Source organism: Archocentrus centrarchus, chromosome 6, assembly GCF_007364275.1.
Source record: "Archocentrus centrarchus isolate MPI-CPG fArcCen1 chromosome 6, fArcCen1, whole genome shotgun sequence".
NCBI lineage: Eukaryota > Metazoa > Chordata > Actinopteri > Cichliformes > Cichlidae > Archocentrus > Archocentrus centrarchus.
In genome coordinates, this window is record NC_044351.1 from 4227766 (window position 1) to 4250720 (window position 22955).

Sequence of the window (22955 nt, forward strand, 5' to 3'; positions counted from 1 at the left end):
TAAAACAAAGTGCGAAGAAGCCTGCATTTTTTACGAGTCCATTAAACTTTGTAGCACAGACTCTGTGCTTTCCGCCGAGTTAAGCGGGAGGAGAAACACATTAAAAGAGGTAAAGTATCACTACTTTTCTCATAAGGGGGGAGTTTGCAGGATCTTTAATCGGCCTCTAGGTGTCACGATGGGGCTCTGGGTCCGGGCAGCTCGTCGGAGAGTGTTTGTCTCCCTCTATCGTTATTGAAAACCCTGTCAAAATACGCTTAAATAACACAAGTTACAATAAATGTGTACACATTCAGTTGTATTTCATGTGCATCTGTTAAAATGTAGTCGAAGATTTGTTGCGAATACTTGGCCGATTTGGTTGGAGAGTTTAGGCCAAGGCGTCCATTTTCTCGCTTCTTTGTTTCCCAGTTTTGCTGCCTTGCCGACGCGGAACTGGCGGGTTTAAGTTAGTTAACCTTAGCTTGTTCGCATTCATCTAAACGAGTGCGACGCAGGAAATCTAACACGCACGAAAGTATTTAAGGGAAATGGCGTAGTCGTATTTGATCCCGACTGCGTCACTTTGAGCTTTAGCATGCTGCATAACGTTTAACAAAATCTTTATTTGGGGAAACGGAGCGACGTAGCAGCTGACGGTGGCTAACGGGATCAAATCGACCGAACAGGCTTGAGGCCCTCTCTACTCTGCGCCCTTAATACGTCTGAATGTGTTCCCAAACATGACCCCAGCAGACAGTCTTGAGTCTCGCATCTGCGTTACTGGATCTGAACTCTGATTATTGCGGCTCCTCGTCGCAAAGACACGCACGGAAACAGTAACGCAGAGCCAGGCGCAGGAAAGGGAGACGAGGCATTCACAGCCGAACCATCTTCGGTGATCAGAGACCCCAAAAACATTTGACGTTGTCCCAGAGTCAGCTCTCTTCCATTGAGTGTTGCACCTCTCTTCTTTTTAGCTCATAACGTCGTGGTCTGAATTGCCAGTTTTTGTTACACCCGTCACCCTCTCGGCACTTATTCTAAGCCCACCTCGAGCCTCATAGCCGCACATATATATTACAGCAGAGAGCTCCCTCTACGACTCGGCTTGGAGAGCTACAAAAATACAGCTATATAAATGCATTGAAAAGGGACGAGAACGGCCCCGCTTCATGTGAGTGCTGTGTTGTGGTAAATTTGTTCTTCTGCAAATCGAAGGACGGATGAAGGCCTTTACCAGAGCCTCTCCAGTTTCCCCACATTTAGCAATCTAAAGACAAGCGCATGGAAGCTCACAGAGTCCAGGCTTTATTTATTTTTACATATTCCAAAATCAGATGCACTTATGGGCTTTCTAAGAGTAGAGTCTGCACAGCCACTGGGCATCTTCTCAAGTACATGGATACTGATGTACATTGCTACATCACCCAAAAGTGTGGCATTGTAAATATGCATACAACAGCATGATATCTTTACAGTCCAATTAAATCTTTCTATTTCGGAAAGGGTGAAAAGGGCAGAAGGTTGTCACTGACTAGCACAGTGTTCAGATTTAAGCACACATTCTTTCTTGGTTTCTATGAACCAGTTCCAGTTTGTCAGGGGCCAAAAGCACCAATGCATTTTTCTCCAGACTCAAAGGGCCAGTTAGATTTTAAGTGTGTAAAGTGTTCACTCGTCATTTCAAAGCACATTTTTATTTCCCGCCCTTTGAATACGTCTGTATACTTCTGTAAATGTCTCTCTTCATTAACAGGACCCTTCAGGTGCGTAACCCTTTTTCCTCCTATCATTCCTGATGGAATTATATGATTCCTGATGGAATTAAAGTCTGTATTTGTGAATGTGGAAGAAAATTGTAAGCGTATAGTACAGCTGTGTAATCTGTCCCTCTCCCTCTCTCAGGTTGGCAGGGACAGTCAGGTAGCAGACATTTGATTGAGCAAAGCTCAGGGCTGTCAGCAAGCAAAACAAAAGGGACATCTCCAGTTCCACGACCCTGCAGACCCCAGCGTAGTCAACCAAGTCATGTTTAAGTCATTTCCCTTGGTATTCCAGGTAACAGCTGTAGTATTAAGTGCAAGTGGCGTTCTCTAAGTTTTACTTTGTTGCCATTCTGGAAGTTTAATGGCAGCAAACTAATTAATGATATGGAATATTTAGAGAATCTGCCCCCCCCCCTCCAAAAAAAATTTTGACTCAAGTTTGACATGAGATGCTGTACATGCAGAAATCATGTTTTAAGTGCAATAATCCTCGACAGCAATAAAAATGAGGATGACTTTAAATCAGACAAATCTGAGTCAGTGTCATGTTTGGAGATAGTTTAGCATGCAGGTGTACAGTTATAAACCTGCTACTGATTAGTTTCATCTCCCCTTCTGTCATAATTGAGTGGTCATGGTGTGTTGAGTTGTGAGATTGTACACCGCTGTCACTGAGGAAATATGGCTCTAGTGGTCAGGAGGTGATATAACATGTTGCTACATAATGTTTGTTTCCCCAAACACAATATTTCAGTCCGCACTCAGCATGGACGGCAGACCAACAGATGGTGTAGGGGTTGTGGATGTCCCCACCAAAGAGTTTCCGTCCATCCAAGCTGTTCACAGCCAGGATGCCATGGTGGCTGACCTCCTTCAGCAAGCAGCGGAGGCTGGGGGTGTGGTAGAGGGACAAGCTGGAGTCGTTGTGGAACAAGGTTCTTACTAATTTCATATGAAAATTTACCATCTAACTGTAAAATGCTACTATTGATTTGTAATATAAGCAGGGACATTTTGATGTTGAAAGAGTCAAAGGCTTTATTCCCCAGCCATGTTGTGTTTCAGGTCAAGGAATGGCAGCAGCCGCTCAATCGCAGCAACAGCTAATGGAAGCTGGAGTGGGGGTTGGCGTGGAAGGTGGCACGGGGGTTGAAATGATGGTTATGGACTCACTGGATCCCACACTGCTGCAGATGAAGACTGAGGTGAGTTGCTGTTATTTTTGAGGACTTAATGGTGGCTCAAACTTGGAAGAAAAAAGATCTCAATATTTTGTTTTGATGTTACTTTAGTTTCAGAAATGAAATTGACTAAATTTGGAGCACCAAACATGCCTTCCAGAATATGTAGCTTCACCACAGTGCTCATTAATATGAAACTTTGTAGGTGATAGATGCTGCAGTGGGGGGGTCATCGGCTGCAGTAGGCGTAGTCGGCGGGGTGCCAGGTGGTGCTCACCAAGCTACTGTGACAACTGTGGACCAGACTCAAATAATCACCCTACAGGTATGTGCCCTTTCAAGGCCGCTTCATATCCTTTTTTTTTTTTTGACTTACCCATTTGTGATGTCAGCAGAAGGCAGATTTACAAGATGTCTGCAGGCTTTTAAGTAGTTGAAGAACATGTTTTCTATTTGTCTCTAACTGATTTTAGTGGAGGTCACTGGGTTAAGCAGCCAACCCAGATACCATAAGGCTAACTCAGAGGCCTGAATTTACTGTATCTTCTCCCTGGTCTTTCTCCCAGCTTTAATGTCTTCTCTCCACTTTCCTATCAAAACTAAAGGCTAAAAAGCCTACAAAAATATATTTATTCAAAAACAAAGATTTTAGTAGATACCTTATAGAATCACAAGACATGACTTCTGGGTGTTCTGTCCTCAGGTGGTAAACATGGAGGAGCAAGCAGCGTTGGGCTTGGGAGAGCTACAGCTGGTCCAGGTGCCTGTTTCAGCCACTACTGTGGAGGCACTTCAGCAGGGCACCTTTGTAGACACTACTGCGATGCCAAAGGACGGAGACCCAGTCATCTGTCACACCCTGCCACTGCCTGAGGGCTTTCAGGTACACAGATATACTCCTGTATGCTCATGCATGACATCATTTGAAAATTAGAAACACTGTGTGCTTTAGCCAAGATTTTAAGTTGCTTTAATGTTAAAAATGATTAGTGTATTTTCTAAGAGTTGCAGTACAACTTTGGTCTAAATTGGATGTTGTCACATTAATGTAAAGACCACAGCAGAAAGTCAAACACACCTTGTGTGCAAGAGCACTTATTTATCACTTTGTTGTGTTATTTATGCACAAAAGAAGTGAGAGATAGGTGGTCTCCCACCAGCCAGCCACAGTAACCCCTCTTCACATTCTAGAAATTGAGTTTGTAACTACAGTGATCCGTCGCCTATCGCGGGGGTTACGTTCCAGAGACCCCGCGACAGGTGGAAAATCCACAAAGTAGCCATGTTATATTTATTTTTTTATTTATATATATTTTAAGGCTTTATAAACCCCACTCTCCTATAAGCCTTTCCCACTCTCTTACTACAACTTGAATGATGAAGATGATGAATTATGTAGCATTACAGCTGAAGCGCCTGATGAAGGCACCACTTCATCAGGTGGTGCAGTATCTTTGCCTTCGGCCATAACTACTATTTCCGCTAAAGGTGTAAGCGTAACTGATATCTTCATCTGAGTGATGAACATAGTTACAGGGAGTTATATAAATACCTATATCCCACAATATAGCGAAAAGTCCGCAATACAGAATTAGATTTAAAAAAGAAAAGAAGAAATCCACGATACAGTGAAGTGCACTGCGATATAGCGAGGGGTGACTGTATTTGGCTAGGTCGCTCGTGCCCTCTGGCAGTAATTTGATAGGCTGCAGTGTCTAATGTTGGGAGTGCTATTATAAGCTTTTGCTGCACTCTATGTAGATTTAATTTTAAAAATCTACACTCAGATTCTAACCAGTACTAAAAATGAATATCAGATAAGGGAGTCGTTTGCAGCAGTGTTATTGCCAACAGTCCCACCTTCACCTTCAGCTGATGCACAACTTCAGACAGGCTCACAGCTCCTCACCAACAGCTGAAGTAGGTGACGTTCAGAAGCCTGAACGACACTTTAGGATGAATTTCAGGAGGTTTGTAAAGGTGGTGTTGCAGCACCAATGAAGATGGAACAGTTATAAATGTTGACCTGGTCGGTGCACTCATTAATGTTAGCCATTTAACTAATAGTAAGCCATTTGGCTAATAATAAAATGATAGTGCTGATGTTGGAGCGAGGCTGCAAACGCCATCAGTCCTGTCTGTAACATTGCAGTAGACAGTGTTAAGTAATTGTGTTATCCTGATAAATTGTCTTTCTCTTAAAGTTGGAGATTGAAGCTGAGAAACGTCCGCTTACCTTATCAGCTCTGTTTGATCAGCAATGAAAATGTGGACCCCAGTCACCAGAAAAATGTGCTGTTTGATAACTGAAAGGAACTTCTTCCAGTTTCACTGGGGACACAAACTCCACACGTGCTGGGGGGGAAATATGGTTCTGCTGTGGTCTTACACATAACCTACGGACAGCTGCAGACCATTGTCTACATGTTGCAACTGCTTACTGCCACTGAGGGCGGCATCATAATCAACCAGTCTGTGGGCTCCTCTAACCTGTGCTGTTGTTGATCCTTCAGTCAGCCACAGAAAAGCACAAAGTTATACAAAGAGCTGAAGTGAAACTGAGTTTTTAAAAACAATAAGTGTCCACTGCAGTCTTCATATGTGCTCCTCAGGCTGCATTTTCTTTTTAATCTTTGATGTTTGATGCGTCTCCCATTCTTGGTGAACTCCACTGACAGTTCTTTCACTGTTCTGGCTCACCGTTCAACCAATCAGCACTTGACCTATCCACAGCAACATCCATGTTGTGCTAGGTGCTTTTTTTTTTAATTTTAGAGTACTGCATGCAAGCATGTTTGTGTAGGTTGCATACCTTTCTGCATAGGCAAGTACCTACACAAACAGACACGACTGCTGTGACATAAATTCGACAAACTGACTAAACAGTTTGTGCCTTTTGACGTTTAGGTAGTTAAGGTTGGTGCTAATGGTGAGGTGGAGACCGTGGAACAGGAGGAGGAAGGAGCAGAAACTCAACATGAAGAGGAGGAAGATGAAGAGGTGGGTAACCAGCTGCTGGAAGAAGGGGAAGAGGAGCCTGTTCAGCCTACAAATGATGACCCAAACTGGGCTAAGGACCCAGACTATCAGCCACCATCTGGAGTTGTGAAGAAAACCAAAAAGGTAAAACGGCTGGTTGGATCGTTCTCTGTGTAATTGTAGATTTGAGACTCTTTGCTGTAATTCAGCTGAACTTGCCGTTTGTCCAGGGTAAGAAGAGTCGTCTGCGTTATGCTGAAGGAGACAAGGATATGGACGTCAGTGTCTATGACTTTGAAGAAGAACAGCAGGAGGGACTTCTATCTGAGGTCAATGCTGAAAAAGTGGTCGGCAACATGAAACCACCCAAACCTACCAAGATCAAGAAGAAAGGTAAGCCGGTTTGTGAAGTCTGTTTGGTGGGGAATACTGCCTTGTGTTTGCTTGCTTACACAAACATAACAGCATTTGCTTTCAAAATGTCAGTATGACGTGGCTTGTGTTATATTGCAGTGTAACATTAGGTGCAACAGCGATTCCAACACAAGACTATGTGGCTGGAATAGAGTTAGAGCCACACCAGGTTAGGTTGGCGCACACAGCATTGGAGGAGCAGTGGGCAGCAGCACATATGCTGTTGTTTGGGCTCCTGCAGCCTTGCACAGAAGTAAGTTAGGAGTGTGAGCGAGATAAAAGACAAGATGGCAACAGCAGATGTTAACGAAATCTCAAGTGAGAGCGTTGCTGAACACAAAAACCCCAAGAGACACAAAAATTTAGTAGTGTAGGGTAGTGTGGAGAGAGTTTGACTATTTAACATTTGACACAGAAGCAGAGCAGCACGCACTGCCAGACGGGCCCAAAGCATGTTCCATGAAGGCAGGTAACGCCATGAAGCGTTTTTAGCATCTGAAGCAGTGCCATCCTTGCACACTTTCTCAGCAACACACAGACTGTAGGAAGACGGTTGAACAGCTGCGTCATACTGTAGCACATCTGATCGTATGTGAGCCTCACTCTCCAAGGCACAAGCAGATGCAGGCAAGCCTTTCAGCACCAAGCACAATGCAAACCATCAAATCCACTGGTGTAAAGCACGCCACCCACTGGACTCTAATAATGTCAGTGAGGTGGATGTAAATAACTTCTTTCTGTAATGGTTAAAATTTTATTTGTGAAGAAATTCAAGAAGTCATCACTAGTTAAGGTTAAAGGAATACTCGGCTTATATGTGTCTTTTGTCCTGTCTCCCTCCCCTCACCACTAACTGGTCACGGCAGATTGCTGCCCCTCCCTGAGCCTCGTTCTGCCTGTTAAAAGGGAGTTTTTCCTTCCCACTGTCCCCATGTACTTGCTCATAGGTCGTCTGATTGTTGGGGGTTTCTCTTCTCTGTAATATTGTATGATCGTTACCTTGGAAAATAAAGCGTTTAATTTAAATTAAATTAATTAATTTTAATTAAACTGAATTTCCTGCAGTACCTTTGCACCCAATTTGTTCAGGATGCTAAATTTATTGGCCAGCTGGGAGCATGGGATGGAATTAGGGCACTTTATCCAGGGTACTGTGGTCCAGGGCTCCATTTGATGGGGAGTAGAGCTCACCAGAGCCCTGTTTCTGACACCCAGTGTGCTACATGGATCTAAAACATGGGATTAAGCTGGTCCTGGCCATGGCACAGTAGAGTCGAGCTCTTCTCTGGTTGCCAGAGAGTCCGGAAGGTATTTGCCTTTTGTGATCTGGTAGAGGGAGGACATCCTTTGTTCCAGTTCTGAGATTTATTTATTTTTTAAAGGACAGCTTGCACGCCTAAGTGAGAATATTTGCTTTTTCCTGTATATATTGGCCTCATGTTTGATGCTTGTTTGGTGCAGGAAGGAAGAAATGGTAAAAATGGGATATTCGCATGACATCTTCCACTTATCCTGTTCAGGGTCACGGGGGTGGGGGCTGGAGCCTATCTCAGCTCACATAGGGCGAGAGGCAGAGTACACCCCATACAGGTCGCCAGCCTGTCGCAAGGTCGAGACAGACAACCATTCACATTCACGGGCAATTTAGAATGACCTATTAACCTAACCCCAGTAACTACAAGTCTTTGGGCTGTGGGAGGAAACCCACACTGATGGGGGGGAAGAACATGCAAACTCCACACAGAGAGGCCCGGGCCAAGGTAGAATCGAACCCAGGCCTTCTAGATGTCATTCTTGCTGTGAGGCAGTAGTGCTAACCACCATGCCACTGTGCTGCCCCAGTATCCTGTTTCCTGTTGCTGAAAAAATGAACCACATCAAGCAGTCAAAAAATTATATGGTAATGTGTGACATTCCTGAGCAACAGGTGAAGGTTGTGATAGTGGAGATAGAGAGAGAGCAATATTGTTAGCGAGTTTTGAAATTTGAGATTTTAGCATATTAGGAGTATAGTATAGTATAGTATAGTCAGTGTGTAGCGTAGTGCGTTTAGTGTGTTGTGTAGTCATGGACAAGACAGATGCTGCCAAAAAGCCACCACCTCCAGAGGAGGGCCCTCTCTCTGTGGGGGACAGGAACTACATAAGTTTTTGGAAATTAGAGCTTATATTTGTATTTTAAGTTATTAAAATAGTTTGTTAAACATTTTTGTGGTTTAAGTGCAGTTTTTAAAAAAAATCACTTTTTTCTAAATATAAAACAAACCCCCCATAAAAATTTTTATGGGGGGCTTGTTTGTTTTGTTTTGTTTGTTTGTTTAGGCCCAGTGTGTTAATACAATATGTTAAAAAGGTTGCTGTACATTCACACATTGTGCTGGAAAAAAGATGTCAAACAAGGCAAGGTCAACAGTTTTTACGGTGGAATATAAAGATGAAAAGTAGTCAAAAACGGTCAATTATACCCTTGACCCCAGAGGGTTAATGTGTATGGACATTGATAGGTAAAGAAGCATGTTGTTAAATTTGTCTTCTCTGACACGCATCAACTCTGAATGATCAAAACAAAAGTGATGTGATCGCACAATAAGAAAATGAGTAGAGATGTACAGACAGACCAAGAACAGAGTGATTTCCAGTCTAACTTTACCAAAAAATAATGTGAAGGTGCTTGTTGTCAATTTGACACTCAGTATTTTCCAAACTGTAGACACTCACAAAAGTTAAATTTTTTCATTTATCTTATTTCTTTTCCTGCTTCTGACTAGTTATAGGATTTACACCTGGTCCTAGTGGAAAGCATGCTTACATGCTCCAGCTGTTGTAACTGCCAGGTGAAATTTAAAATAGTAAGTTAAGACAGGTTTAGTTTAAGACCAGACGTATGCCTCATAGATGCAGTGCATTGCTTTGAAAGGCAGTGATACAAACACTGTTGCTGAATATAAGGTTTGTGGATGTCTTTGTTGTTTGTTAGGAGTAAAGAAGACGTTTCAGTGTGAGCTGTGCAGCTACACGTGCCCTCGACGCTCCAACCTGGACAGGCACATGAAGAGCCACACAGATGAGAGGCCTCACAAATGTCATTTGTGTGGAAGAGCTTTCAGGACAGTTACTCTGCTAAGAAACCACCTCAACACACACACCGGTATACTTTCCCCACATTTTTATAAAAATGTATAACTCCAATGAGATCAAAATAGTGCTAGTAGTTTGAGGGACTTTAAAATGATTGTTTTTGTTTGTATAATTCTTTTTTTTTTTTTTTTTAAATAGGAACTCGTCCACACAAGTGCACAGACTGTGATATGGCTTTCGTGACTAGCGGAGAGCTGGTTCGCCATCGCCGCTACAAACACACACACGAGAAACCCTTCAAATGCTCCATGTGTGATTATGCCAGTGTGGAGGCAAGTTCATCTCTTCTCTGCTTTATGTTCTTAGAACTTCATAAATGTTTACCAAGTGTGACTTTGTGTGTGACTGTTGTTCAGGTGAGCAAATTAAAGCGTCACATTCGTTCCCACACCGGCGAGCGTCCATTCCAGTGCAGTCTTTGCAGTTATGCTAGCAGGGACACATACAAACTGAAGAGACACATGAGGACACACTCAGGTAAAACTGACACCGTAACTGCTCTTCTTCTGTGCGTTTAAAGAACTGAAGGACAACAAGGTGGCATCTTTTTTTGGAAAACCTCATTGATTGTTTTCATATGAAAGAAGCTACTCTACTTCCTGAAGTAAATTATTCCAATTAGAAATAGTAAAAATTGACAGTACAAATTACCCATTTTACCCAGTACAATTACCCAGTATTAACTTACAGGAGAAATGATAAAGTTCAATGAAAACATTAAACTTTCAAACTTTTTGTGTGTGCTTACTGATCAGGAGAGAACCTTATGAGTGCTACATCTGCCATGCTCGATTCACCCAGAGTGGAACCATGAAGATGCACATTCTGCAGAAGCACACAGAAAACGTGGCCAAATTCCACTGTCCACACTGTGACACTGTCATTGCACGCAAGAGTGACTTGGGTAATACACACACACACTATGTAAACTTACCATAGAAGGTAGTTTATGCTGTTTCACCCACCTAATTTATTTGTTGTGCTCTCGTCTGTGTGCTATCTTAGGCGTCCATCTTCGTAAGCAGCACTCATTCATTGAGACCGGAAAGAAATGCCGTTACTGTGACGCAGTTTTCCACGAGCGCTACGCTCTGATCCAGCACCAGAAGTCACATAAGAATGAGAAGAGGTTCAAATGTGACATGTGTGACTACTGCTGCCGCCAGGTCTGTATTAAAACCAATATTTTGTGATAAGTAGGTCGTCCATACTTGTAACATTTTTATTTCAGTTTAGTATCAAATGTGAATCATCCAAGATGGTGCCACTCACATTTAAAACATATTAAAATATAATCTAATTTAACAACTCAAAGTGCAGCTCGTGTAGGTTTGAAATCCTTGAAAGGGCCGTGAACGTGGTGGTTTAAATGTGCTTAAGTTTTGGATAAGTATTTTGAAACTGCTTGGAATATCAGGCATAATAAATCTCTGTTGGACTGAATAATAGTGAAATTCAATTCAGTTTTATTTATATAGCACCCAGTCACAACAACAGTCGCCTCGAGGTGCTTTATATTGTAGCATAATTATTGTATGACCTTTACTTTATAATATAAAGCACTTTGAGGCGCAACTGTTGTGATTTGGTGCTATATAAATAAAGTGAATTGAATTAAATGGGCTGGTTCTTATATATAGAACTTTTGTACTCTACATAAAGGAGCTGTTACTCACATCTTGGTTCAGAAACCACAGCACACCTTCAGGGGTCTAATAGAGTCCGTGACTCGGTGGGTCATGCCTTCACTTTTCTTTTCTTTTTTTTTAACCCTGTCATGTCTGGCAGCTTTGCAGTCAGAATCATGAGCTGAATGCACTGCTGTGCTAAACATATTTAATGCTCCAAGATGAGCTCTGTCGGCTCCTCTTGTTCGTGTTTTTCTTTTCGATTTATTTATGCATTTATTCATTTCTATTATTATTCACACAAGTGCACATGTCATGTAGCAATGACAGGCAGGAAAAAAGAGGAAGAAAGGTTCCCGTTGCAGAGTTATGACTCTCAGCTCAATATTAAGTTAATTCATCAGTGAGGAAATATACCAATCTGATGGATTGTGAGCTATCACCATTAATTTTGACCATCATTGGCACAACCGTGATATGAAGTGTACATGGGATCTTGACTCACATGAGCATGCATTCAGCAGTCAACTGCTGGCTCTTGTTTCAAGCATGACACATGAATTCATATTTGTCAGTGGGCGGATAAGAGTGTTTTCTAACCGTGGTTTCATGCTGCTGTGCTCAGGAGCGCCACATGGTCATGCATCGCCGCACGCACACCGGAGAGAAACCATACGCCTGCAGCCAGTGTGAAAAGACCTTCAGGCAGAAGCAGCTCCTGGACATGCATTTCAAACGTTATCATGATCCTAACTTTGTCCCTGCCACCTTTGTTTGTCCTAAGTGTAACAAGACCTTCACCCGAAGGGTAAGGATGCGTGTCTTTCTATCTGTTGCACATGAAATAAAGTTTTAGGGTCAACTGCTAGTCCAGCTAGCTACCTGTAAGTCAGAGCACAGACTATCTACGGCTGCGTCCCTTTTAGAACACCATGGCTCGCCATGCTGAGAACTGCAGCGGGGAGGTGGAGGATGCTGAGAACGGCGCTACGATCCCAAAGAAAGGAAGGCGAGGAAGAAAGAGGAAGATGAGGAGCAGAAGGGATGATGATGACAGTGGTGAGAAGTTGAAGCTGTGTACAGATTTGATCATGGCTGTGTTTTCTGTAACTGTGTGCTACTTTGATTGTCTTCTGTTTGTTCATTCAGATGAGGATCATGCTGAGCAGGATGATGAGGAGGAGGAGGAGGAAGAGGAGGAGGGTGAGGGCGAGGAGGAACAGTCACTACTACAGGAAGAGGAGGAGCCAGAAAGCATGGAACTGGACCAGGCTCCTGCTGCCATTCCTGTACCAGCCCCCGACGAGCCACCAGTCAAGCGGAAACGAGGCCGGCCCCCAAAAAAATGTCCCCAAGCCTCCAACGCCGAGCAAGTCTGTTAGAGTTGCTGCCAAAACAACTGCTTCTGGTGAGCCTTTAAAAAGAGTCACACTGGTTAATGTTGATGAACACTGAGGGGTGAATTAGTGTTAGAGAAATCATGTGAAATCACTATATGATCCTCAGTTTCTTTTTCTAGCTGGTGATTCTTTTTAAATGTACTGTACTCCTGTGACAGATCTGTACTCAAAGTAAACGTTTTACTCTGTAATAAACTCAGTGAGCTGTAGCCCAAGTAACATTTAGTTTACATTTAATAGTACTTAGAGCACATTTATCAGTAAGACTAGGGTTTGTTTGTTTTTAGGTTGTTCTTGGTCAGTAATCTTTATGAAGCGTAAAATGTCCTGTCCTGCTCCAGCATGTTTTTAACTGTAGCCTCTCTGTAGTGTCAGTTTGGTGAACGGATCACACAATTATTATTAACAAAAGAAATAGAACTCAAATTTATTTAGATCTATGTTTTAACCCTCATTGCGGCCACCTTTCGTTTCCATGTAACGGTCGTGGCCAGCTAATGTTAGCTTATAACCGGCTGTGGATGATTAGCCGGCTCCTGAACGGGAGGGTCGCAGGTCTGATCTGCTGAAAATCAGTGATTGTGACAATGCTGGGAATAAATAAGCATGAGGTCATAATAATCTGATATGTAGATACTGATTAATTTTGTTAATCAGTATGAATGAATCTATATGTATTGATTAGTTTTGTTAATCAGTATCTAGGGTTGTTTGTCAGCTTAATTTTCTGAGGAATGTTTTGTTTTAATCGTGAAACAGTAACAGACCTCTCAGCTGATATGTAGTAGACACTGATCAGATGTAGTAGACACTGATCAGTTGATCATCAGTTATTTTGATTTATCTTTTTTACTCAATTTGTCTTCTAGTCAAATGTGGCATTTCTTTCATTGAAAGTTATTTTGTTGTGTTTTATTAGTGTGTGATATAATGAAGGTACAGATAGTAAGAAGTATCCTTGTTTTTTGTTGTTTAGCTGCTGCCATCATACAGGTGGAGGATGAGAGCACTGGAGCAGTGGAGAACATCATAGTGAAGAAGGAGGAGGGTGATGCCTCAGCAGCGACTCCTCTGGAGCAGGGGGTGGCCCTGACTGTGGAAGGGGTGGGGCTTGACGAAGGGGTAGAGACTGTTGAGCTGCCTGTGAATGAAGAAACGGCGGCAGCTGCTGCCAACGGAGATTTGACACCAGAGATGATCCTTAGCATGATGGACCGGTGAACACAACACAGCAACGCACATGTAGCCGGACTACGATTAAAATCTGCATACCCTCATACTTCCCCATGGCCTTCATCTCATCCTCCATCCAACAGCAGCCGTTTTGCTAAAATGGCTTCAGAAATGGCGACAGCGAGAGCAGCCGTGCACAACGAGTAGAAGCTGCATGTACATATTTAAACACAATGTCCTCATATCCCTGTGTCTCAAACACGCCCGTGTCGTCATCATCGTACACCGATAATGTCCAAGCTAAGACTGCTCTCTGCTCTTAAATGCTTTTCTTTCAGTTTGAATGTCTTCTCAATGAATCTGTATGTATTTTGCTACTTATTCCTACCCAAAGCCACATCCTGTGCCAGTCTCTGCCCTCTCACACCCTGCCCTCTCCATGTCTTTAATATGAAGACATTATATGATGGAACTTTACATTTGATTATTTTATTTGTTTGGTTATTTAGAACTGCCAGATGTCCTGCTTGCAGTTCTTACTAGTATGTTGATTTTGCAAATTCCAAGCCTTTGTGTGTGTGTGTGTGTGTGTGTGTGTGTGTGTGTGTGTGTGTGTGTGTGTGTGTGTGTGTGTGTGTGTGTGTGTGTAAATATGGGTATAAATGTAGCTTTTCTTAACAATGACATTAATGGTACTTTAGTTTGCCTCTGAGATGCCATTTTTTTGCTCAGTTATGTGATCTGTATTTTTCTTCCCCAAAGTCTAATTTCCCCCTGTTTCTCGCTTAAAACACATGTTCACCACAGTGGTGTTATTAGTCAGCTGTTTGTACACTGAGTCAACAGACTGAGTCCTGATGTTAATCGGCACAGGGTGTGTATTCAGATCGATAGAAGTGATGACAGTTCTTCAGCCTTCTGGCCAAATCTTCCTCTGAACTGAATCTAGCCCCAGTCAGTTCATGTACTCGAAAACGGTGGGCGATTGCTCATAAAATGAGTTTGTCTGCGTTGGCACAGCTGAAGCTTCTACTCTGCCCGTCACACATGAGAGAGATTTGTGAGTCACATGCTGTTGAATGTACCTGTTGTCCACATTTGAAGGAAAGCACAGAAACCATCTCATAAATGAATGAGCCCTGCTGGTTGGAGAAAATGCCGATAATCCCGGTTGTTAACGTGTTGAACCACAGCAGTAACTCTTGAACATTCCAAGCACTTCAGCTAATCTGGAATTATGACTCTACATTTCAGTCATTTTAGTTGTAAAAAAAAAGTTAAATGTTCGCAGTTCTTATTGAATCTAGAACAGTTGTCAATAAGCATTTGTAAATCAGTGTGCCACTCAAACACCCTCTTCACCTACAATAATGACACTAACTGTGGCAGGTGGTGTGCATGTAAAGACACATTCTAACACCTTTGACCTGTTCTCATGTTTTATTATCTGGACATGTGTTGGTAAAGAGACCTCAAAGGTGTGCACGTATTTTCTGAACCTGTTTCTGCCTTCTGTGGTCCTGAGTGTCCCGAGCCTGTAAAGGTGATTTACCTCCTCACCATCATGCTTTCCTTCAACAGATTAGCCGTGTCTAACCAAACAAGCTCAACTGAACTCATGCCACCACCTACTGTTTCTTCTTCTGTGGTAGTTTGTATGTTTTGATCCACTTCCACATTTTAAACAGTTGTCACTGTTTTCTCTCTCTTTTTTTTTTTTTTTTTTTTTTTTTTTCCCTCATTTAAACAGGAGTTTAGAGGACTGTAAGTTGCTATGCTTGAAGACTGTTTAGATATGTATTTAAAAACAGCACTGTTTGACATACCAGAGCGTATCATTAGGCCAGGTTGGTCCTGGTAGGTTGCGTGGCTGCGCTCTTCCTTCTCCACCCCGTCTGAGGGAAAGCTGCATTTGAGTCTTGTGCAGTTCTCAGTACATGTTGGTTTCTCCCTGTTTATGCACTCACACATTAGCCTTATTTTTTGCAGTACATTGGTGACTTTCAGCGATATGATCACTGTGAAAAGTAACTGCTAATGTAAACTGAACATTTTCTGCCAGAAGCAGCTAGGAAATTGTTTGCTGCATCCCCATAAAAGCTTTTCAGTGGCCAGCTGGTGGTGCAGTGTGCATATCATATTTAGGGTTTCAGCTGAACCGCTTTACCCTTGTGTGCTGTGCACTCCAACTAGCCAACACTATGCCTGAACCTTCCACTGCAGTGCAGAAGCCCTGCTAATCAGATTATCAAGAGAGCCGCTTCACTAATTGCTAGTTCCTGCATTTTCATGTACTTGCTCTCACTTCTGGTTCAGATCTCAGCAGATGTGATCTGATTCTTCTGAAGAAGAAAGTTGAATAATGAGTTATTACAGCTGTAAGGTGATTTGATCTTTTCTGTAATATAAAATGCCCAGTTATGTGAAAACTAATCAGATTTGTACTGTACAGCTGTGGTCTCCAATCTCCCTGTGTAACAAGAAAACTGTTAGGTTACCATCCATCATATTCACGTCCTGGGTGGAATGAGCTCAGGACGATTGTATGACTGTTGTTATATCAGTGCCGTTGGTTTTTCTTTTAAATTGCATATTGTTTGCTTATGCGGAAAAATTGGGAGAACTGTTATTAAGATTAAGTGTCCCCATTTAAGACCAAGAAAACAGAAGAAACTTTTGTGATGTCATTTTTGAAGATGGAAACATTGTACAGCTGATGAAAATTAAAATCATCTTAATGGGCTTATGACTGCTGCATACTTCTGTTCTTTCAGGTAGAGAGGTGGTTATTCATACATCATCTTCTTGCAGCGGCTTCCTTTAGGTTTTCACCACAGCAGCTCATCTGCCTGCATGTCCTCCTTCACTACATCCATGAACCTCCTCTGAGGTCTTCCTCTTCTCCTCCAGCCTGGCTGCTCCATCCTCAACATCCTTTGTCCATCCATCCATCCATCCATTCGCTTCCGCTTATCCTGGTCAGGGTCGCGGGGGGGCTGGAGCCTATCCCAGCTGTCATAGGGCGAGAGGCAGGGTACACCCTGAACAGGTTGCCGGCCGGTCACAGGGCCAACACAGAAAGACGAACAACCGTTCACACTCACATTCACACCTATGGGCAATTTAGAGTAGCCAATTAACCTAACCCCAGTAAGTGCATGTCTTTGGAATGTGGGAGGAAACCGGAGTACCCGGAGGAAACCCACGCAAGCACGGGGAGAACATGCAAACTCCACACAGAGAGCGGGAGAGGCCTGGGCCAAGGTGGAATCGAACCCAGGCCTTCCAGATGGTATTCAATCTGTGAGGCAGCAGTGCTAACCACTACGCCACCGTGCTGCCCATCCTTTGTCCAGTATATCCATTATCCCTCCTCTGCACATGTCCAGACCATCCCAGCCTCACCTCTCTAACTTTGTCTCCAAATGGCTCAGCCTGAGCTGTCCCATTTCTAACCTTGTCCATCCCGGTCACTCCCAGTGAAGATCTGAACACCTCCAGCTCGGCCTCCTGTCTTTCTGTCAGTGTCCCCGTCTCCAAACCATCCATCATAGCAGGTCTCACTACTATTTTCTAAACCTTCCCTTTCACTCTGGCTTCTCTCCTGGAGTCACAAATCACCCCTGACACTCGTCTTCACCCTGCCTGCACTCTCTTCTGCACCGTCTGTTGCTCTGGATGGTTGACCCCAGGTATTTAAATATGTCCACCTTCATCTTTCCAGTTGTCTCCCTCTCATTCACACACATGCATGCTGTCTCACTTCCTCTTCTCTCTAGAGCATACCTCTCCAGCCTCTCTTCCACCTGCTCCCTGCTCACACCACAGATCACAATGTTGTCTGCAAACATCACCGTCCACAGAGTCTCCTGCCTGACCTCATCAGTCAGCCTGTCCATCACCACTGCAAACAAGAAGGGGCTCAGAGCAGATCCCTGATGTAATCCCACCCCCGCCTTGAACCCACCTCACAACTTACCACTGTCTAGCTGTACTCATACATGTCCTGCACCACCCTCACATACTTCTCTGCCACTCTTGGCGCTCTATCATCTGTTTTCTGTAGATCCACAAAAACACAGTGAAGCTTCTTCTGAGCCGTGCTTCTCCATCAACAGTCTCAATTCATTTAATTTAATTTTAAACCTTTATTTAACCAAGCTGACAGATTAAGAACATGTTCTTATTTACAAAGCAAACATCACATCTGCAGTGCACTTTCTCAGCATGAAGCCATACTGCTGCTCACTGATCGTCACCTCTCTTTTTAACCTAACTTCAACAACTCTTTCCCATATCTTCATAGTATGGTTCATCAGCTTTATCCCTCTGTAGTTACTGCAGCTCTGCACATCAGCCTTGTTCTTGAAAATCAGTACCAGTACACTTCTTCTCCATTCCTCAGGCAGCCTCTCACTCTCCAAGACTGTGATAAACAGTCTGGTTTAAAAAGTCCACTACCCTCACTCCTAGACATCTCCATACCTCCACAGGGATGTCACCTGGACCAACTGCCTTTCCACTTTTCATCCTCTTCATAGCTGCCCTCATTTCATCCTTACTAATCCTCTGCACTTCCTGATTCACTAACTGTCCTCCATCCTCCTCCCCTCTCTCATTTTCTACATTCAGCTCCTCAAAGCCCTCCTTACATCTTCTCAACATCACACTAACCTCCTCTCCACATCCTCTCCAGCTCGATGTCTCTGCCTAGCAAATCGGTACAGGTCCTTTTCTCCTTCCTTAGAGTCCAGCCTCACATATAACGCACTGTAAGCCTTTGCCATTGCCACCTCTCTCTTTGCCGTATGCCTAGCCTCCCAGTACTCCTGTCTACTTTCTTCATCTCCATGAATATGCCACTTTTTCTTTAACTTCTTCCTTTGAATAATCTCCTGTACTTCCTCATTCCACCACCAAGTCTGCTTGTCTTCTTTCCTCTGTCCAGAGGATGCACCAAACACTTTCTTGGCAGTTTCCCTCAGCACTATAGCTGTACTTTCCCAGTCATCTGGTAACTCTTCCCTACCACCCAGAGCCTTTCTCAACTCCTTCCTGATCTCTGTGCGACAGTCTTCCTTCTTCCTGCTTTCACTCACTTCCTCTTCTTGATTTCTAAAGTCATCCTATAGACTACCATCCGATGCTGCCTAGCTACGTTCTCTCTGACAACCACCGTACATCTCTATCTCTTTCAGCTTGTGCCTTCTGCATACGATTCCACCTGGTGCACCTTCAGGCTTATATGTCACTCTGTGATTCTCCCTCTTCCTAAAGTAGGTGCTCACCACAGCCATTTCCATCCTTTTCACAAAATCCACCACCATCTGAAATTCTGCATTTCTCTCCTTAACACCATACTGATCCAACACCTCCTCATTAAAGTCTGCTCCAATCAGCAGTCTCTCCTCCGTGGGGACACTCTCTGCCACTTCATTCATCTTACTGCAGGATTCCTCTTTCTCCTCTGACATCCAGCCTGTGGGGCATAAACATTCAACATTCCTGCCTCAAGTTCCAGCTTCAAGCTTATGATGGTGTCTGCCACTCTCTTCACCTCCACAACACTATTCATATACATACAGATTACCCCTAATCCATTTCTCTTCCCATCTACATCATGGTAGAACAGCTTGAATCCACCCCCCCAATCCCCCCTACCTTTGCTTCCCATCCACCTGGTCTCCCGCACACTCAGTATAATCTACTTTCCTTCTCTCCATCATACCAGCCAGCTCTCTCCCTTTACCAGTCACACTCCTGCTTTTCCTTCTTTCCCACTGTCCCCCTTTCCTTTTCCTTTGTCTTCAGCCAACAGTAGCACAGTTTCCACCAGCACCCTGTTGGCCAGCAGCGCCAGAGGCGGTCATTGTTAATCTCGGCCTCGACTAATCCAGTATGGAAATCTCATTCTTGATCATCCGCATGTTTGATTTGGCAAAGATTTCATGCCGAATTCCCTTCCTGACGTAACCCTCCTCACTTATGTGGGCCCTGGACCAGCACTAGAAGTACACGGGCCTGTTGCCCCCTTGTTGCTTTGTTAGGGTAAAAATTAGATGTTAGATTCAACTCATTGCCATTGCACACACAACGAAATGAGCGTTCCAGATCACTCATCCAGAGACGATCATGCAGCCAGAGACCGGCGCTACCGTTAAATAGGCAATGTGATTTAAGTGTCTTGCCCAAGGACACAACGCAGCACAGGGACAGGGGCTCGAACAGGCAACCCTCCGGCTGCAAGGCGAGCACCTACCCACTATACATACTATACATACATGTTCACATATATACATGTATATATACAGGTGGAGAATTGTGGATTTACACATGCTGGGAAACGTCTCTTGGAACCATTTTTGAATCACTGCACCAGGATCATCATTTCAAACAATTATATGTAATTACAAGTTATTTGTATGTGTCACCACTTTGCCAAGGTCTGGAAGAAGACCCAAACTGTCACCCTCAGATGAGAGGAAATTGGTCAGGATATTCAGGAACAACTCAGGAACCACCAAGGCTCAAGCCTGCCATGGAAACTGCTGGAACACCAGTGTCACTGTCCACAGTGTGATATCTCCATGGACTGAGAGGGTGCCGACCAGGAAAGAATCCCGTGCTCCAGAATTAACACCTTGAAGTTTGAATGAAATTTGCAGCTGCCAAATATCTCCTGGAGAAAATTTTTATGGTCAGATGAGACAAAGATTGAGCTTTTTGTCCACAATCACAAGAGGTATGTTTGGAGGAGCAAAAGTGAGGCTTTCAGACCTAAGAACACTGTACCAGCTGTCAGATACGGTGGTGGTAACATCATGCTCTGAGGCTGTTTTGCTGCCAGATTTTTCAGCTTCACTTCAAATCAACGGCTACATGTCTGAAACTTGAAAACAGGACAATGATCCCAAACACATATCAAAACTGGTTTTGGAATGGATAAAGCAGGCTAACATTACGTTTCTGGCCTTCCCAAAGCCCCGCCCTCAACCCTACTGAAAATTTATGGACAACGCTTAAATGCCAGGTCTGCCGAGAAGAGCGGCCAAATATTCAACCAGAATTATGCCAGAAGCTTGTTGATGGCTACAAACTATACAACATCTGGAACAATGTCCTGTGGACAGATGAGACCAAAGTGGAGATGTTTGTCCATAATGCACAGCAGCCAAACACAGCATGTCAGCACAAACACCTCAGACCTCTATTAACCTCCTTAAACCATAGCAAACAATTATATGTATCCAGAATTATTTATTTTGACAATAATCACTGATTATTGTAGCCTAAGTTGTCATGTCCCAATCATGTTTATTCAAGTTATCATTATATGACAATATATCTTGATTTATGTATTCATTTGCCATTTTTCATTAATGTTCTGTAGTCTTATTTATAATAGTCTACACCAAATTGTATTTTTCCTATTAATAAATTTTTCTAATTCTTAAACTCTTTGAAATAAGTTGTATCCCCTGAATTTTCTCCTACTGGCTAATGCATGATGAGGTGTAGGTGAATGAGACAAACACACTTTAGTGCTAAACTCTTTGCCAGCATTGTTCTGCACACTGATGCTCAAACATCACATTAACACAAAGCGTCTCTGAGTGAAGCCCTTTTGGATTATCCTGATGGGAATAGTGTCTGTCACACCCGGGATGGAATTTTTCAGGTTTCCTGAAAACAGGAAACCTGTGGAGCTTTGGATGATGGTTGAGCTGAAACTTGATGAAAGCAGCTCTGCCTTGGCTGGAACAACCAAATGTGTGTAATTACGTGTGTGTCTCCCCCTGGTGGTTAAAGGAAAAAAATTGCACTTAATGGTACAGTATGTACAAATGAAAATCTTATTCAGCTGATTCTGTGATGATAAAACCCAAAGTCATTGAATCACTTTTATGCCTTCAGCAGCTTTCAGCACGTTCCTAACCTTTGAAACATGATGCAGGACTTTGTGAAAGTGCAGGTTTCCTGCAGTGCGGGGGGGGGGGGGTAGCTTCAGCTCCTTCCTGCTTGGTCTTCTCTGTGTTCACATCATTTGTGAACACAAAGAAGACAGTGTTATTGACTCACAACATGGAACAGGATGTGAGTATCAAAGTTCATGAGCAGAGGGTGCATGCAAGATGAGCACGAAAAGGTGACGTGTGTGCATGCGTGCAGGGTGCAAAGAGAAAGAGGGCTCTTAGCAGATGTGCTCTGAAACAGAAACCTTCACACCGTTGGTGTCTTCACCCTGTGCTTTATTTCACCGTCTCCTCAGCCAGCGCAGGAGGGTTTGCGGACACTTATTAGAATAAAATCAGTTTCTTTTTGTAAATGTGGAGGTATGGACATGCGCCTTTCCTTTCTTCATTTGTCTTGAGGACCAGTGAAGGATCACAGATTAACTTTTTGTGCATCTTTGGACTGATTTCATCGTTTTACTGACGTCCACAGAATGGATACCGTCTCTCAGAACCTGCAAGGTAAGAAGAACCAATTTCAGCAGCAATATTTATGCTCTCTGGCATCTCTGATTGTTTGAACTTGGGATAAAAGAACGTAAAGGTTTTGGCTCTGAATGTTCTCATACTGGGCAAAAAGAGGCGCTCAGACACGAATTTTACGAAGTCTTTCTAACAGCCTGCATCAGGAAGAACGTTTATAAGATTTAATTTATGGTCTAAAACTTGTATAGATTAAATATGAGCATAATCTGTGTTTTAAGGCTGTTATCACAGCGAGTTTTTCATAAACAGAGATCAGAACTGATCCACAGAGATATAAATCAGGCTTTCTTTCTACAAAACTAAAGGTCAGCCACTCACGCTCAGCTAACATCTGTGTTTCCACTTTAACAGTCAGTGAGAGCAACTGACAAAAAGAAGGAAACGTGACTCAGTCTGTGGTTTTTTTAACAATGTTATGAAGCGAACAAAGATAGTCAAGGACCACAGGATCGTGTGGGCGCAAAGCTGACCTTCAGCTTTATGCAGAAATTCAGTGGAATCCAGCTACACATTATATGATGTGTAACATGTCCTTGAATTCAGCACATCCGTCAGTTACATTTTGACTGTCACCATTTCCATGCCACAGACAGCCTCTGTATCACAGTCTACCACTTCTTCTGGTCAGGGCCTTCTTCCTGCCACCTTAACAATTAAAGCTACCTGAACTTGATTAGATATAAAGTTTAGTTTGAAGTAATCTTATGAGGCTTAAAACTACAAGACCTCACTTCTGCATTTGGCACAGTAACCCATCAAACCCCGATGATACATGACTGGATGAGTTTTTCAGGTGT

General features: G+C 43.2%; 2 protein-coding genes across 2 annotated transcripts in view; both read left to right on the top strand.

The window, feature by feature from the left end:
• Positions 1-2502: 2502 nt before the first annotated feature.
• ctcf (CCCTC-binding factor (zinc finger protein)) lies at positions 2503-16403 on the top strand. Its single transcript, XM_030731200.1, is given in 16 exon segments — positions 2503-2683; positions 2814-2953; positions 3135-3254; positions 3633-3812; positions 5837-6052; positions 6139-6301; positions 9299-9469; positions 9598-9731; positions 9816-9942; positions 10220-10363; positions 10465-10625; positions 11713-11895; positions 12014-12146; positions 12237-12433; positions 12435-12495; positions 13464-16403. Coding segments are annotated over 16 exon segments (2544 nt in total). The 5' UTR covers positions 2503-2514; the 3' UTR covers positions 13709-16403.
• A 5642-nt stretch (positions 16404-22045) lies between these two features.
• Positions 22046-22955, top strand: part of carmil2 (capping protein regulator and myosin 1 linker 2) — an 83621-nt gene continuing 82711 nt past the window's right edge. Inside the window, 1 exon segment of the mRNA XM_030731381.1 lies at positions 22046-22134. Within this exon segment, the coding sequence (XP_030587241.1) occupies positions 22107-22134 (28 nt within the window). The 5' untranslated portion in view covers positions 22046-22106.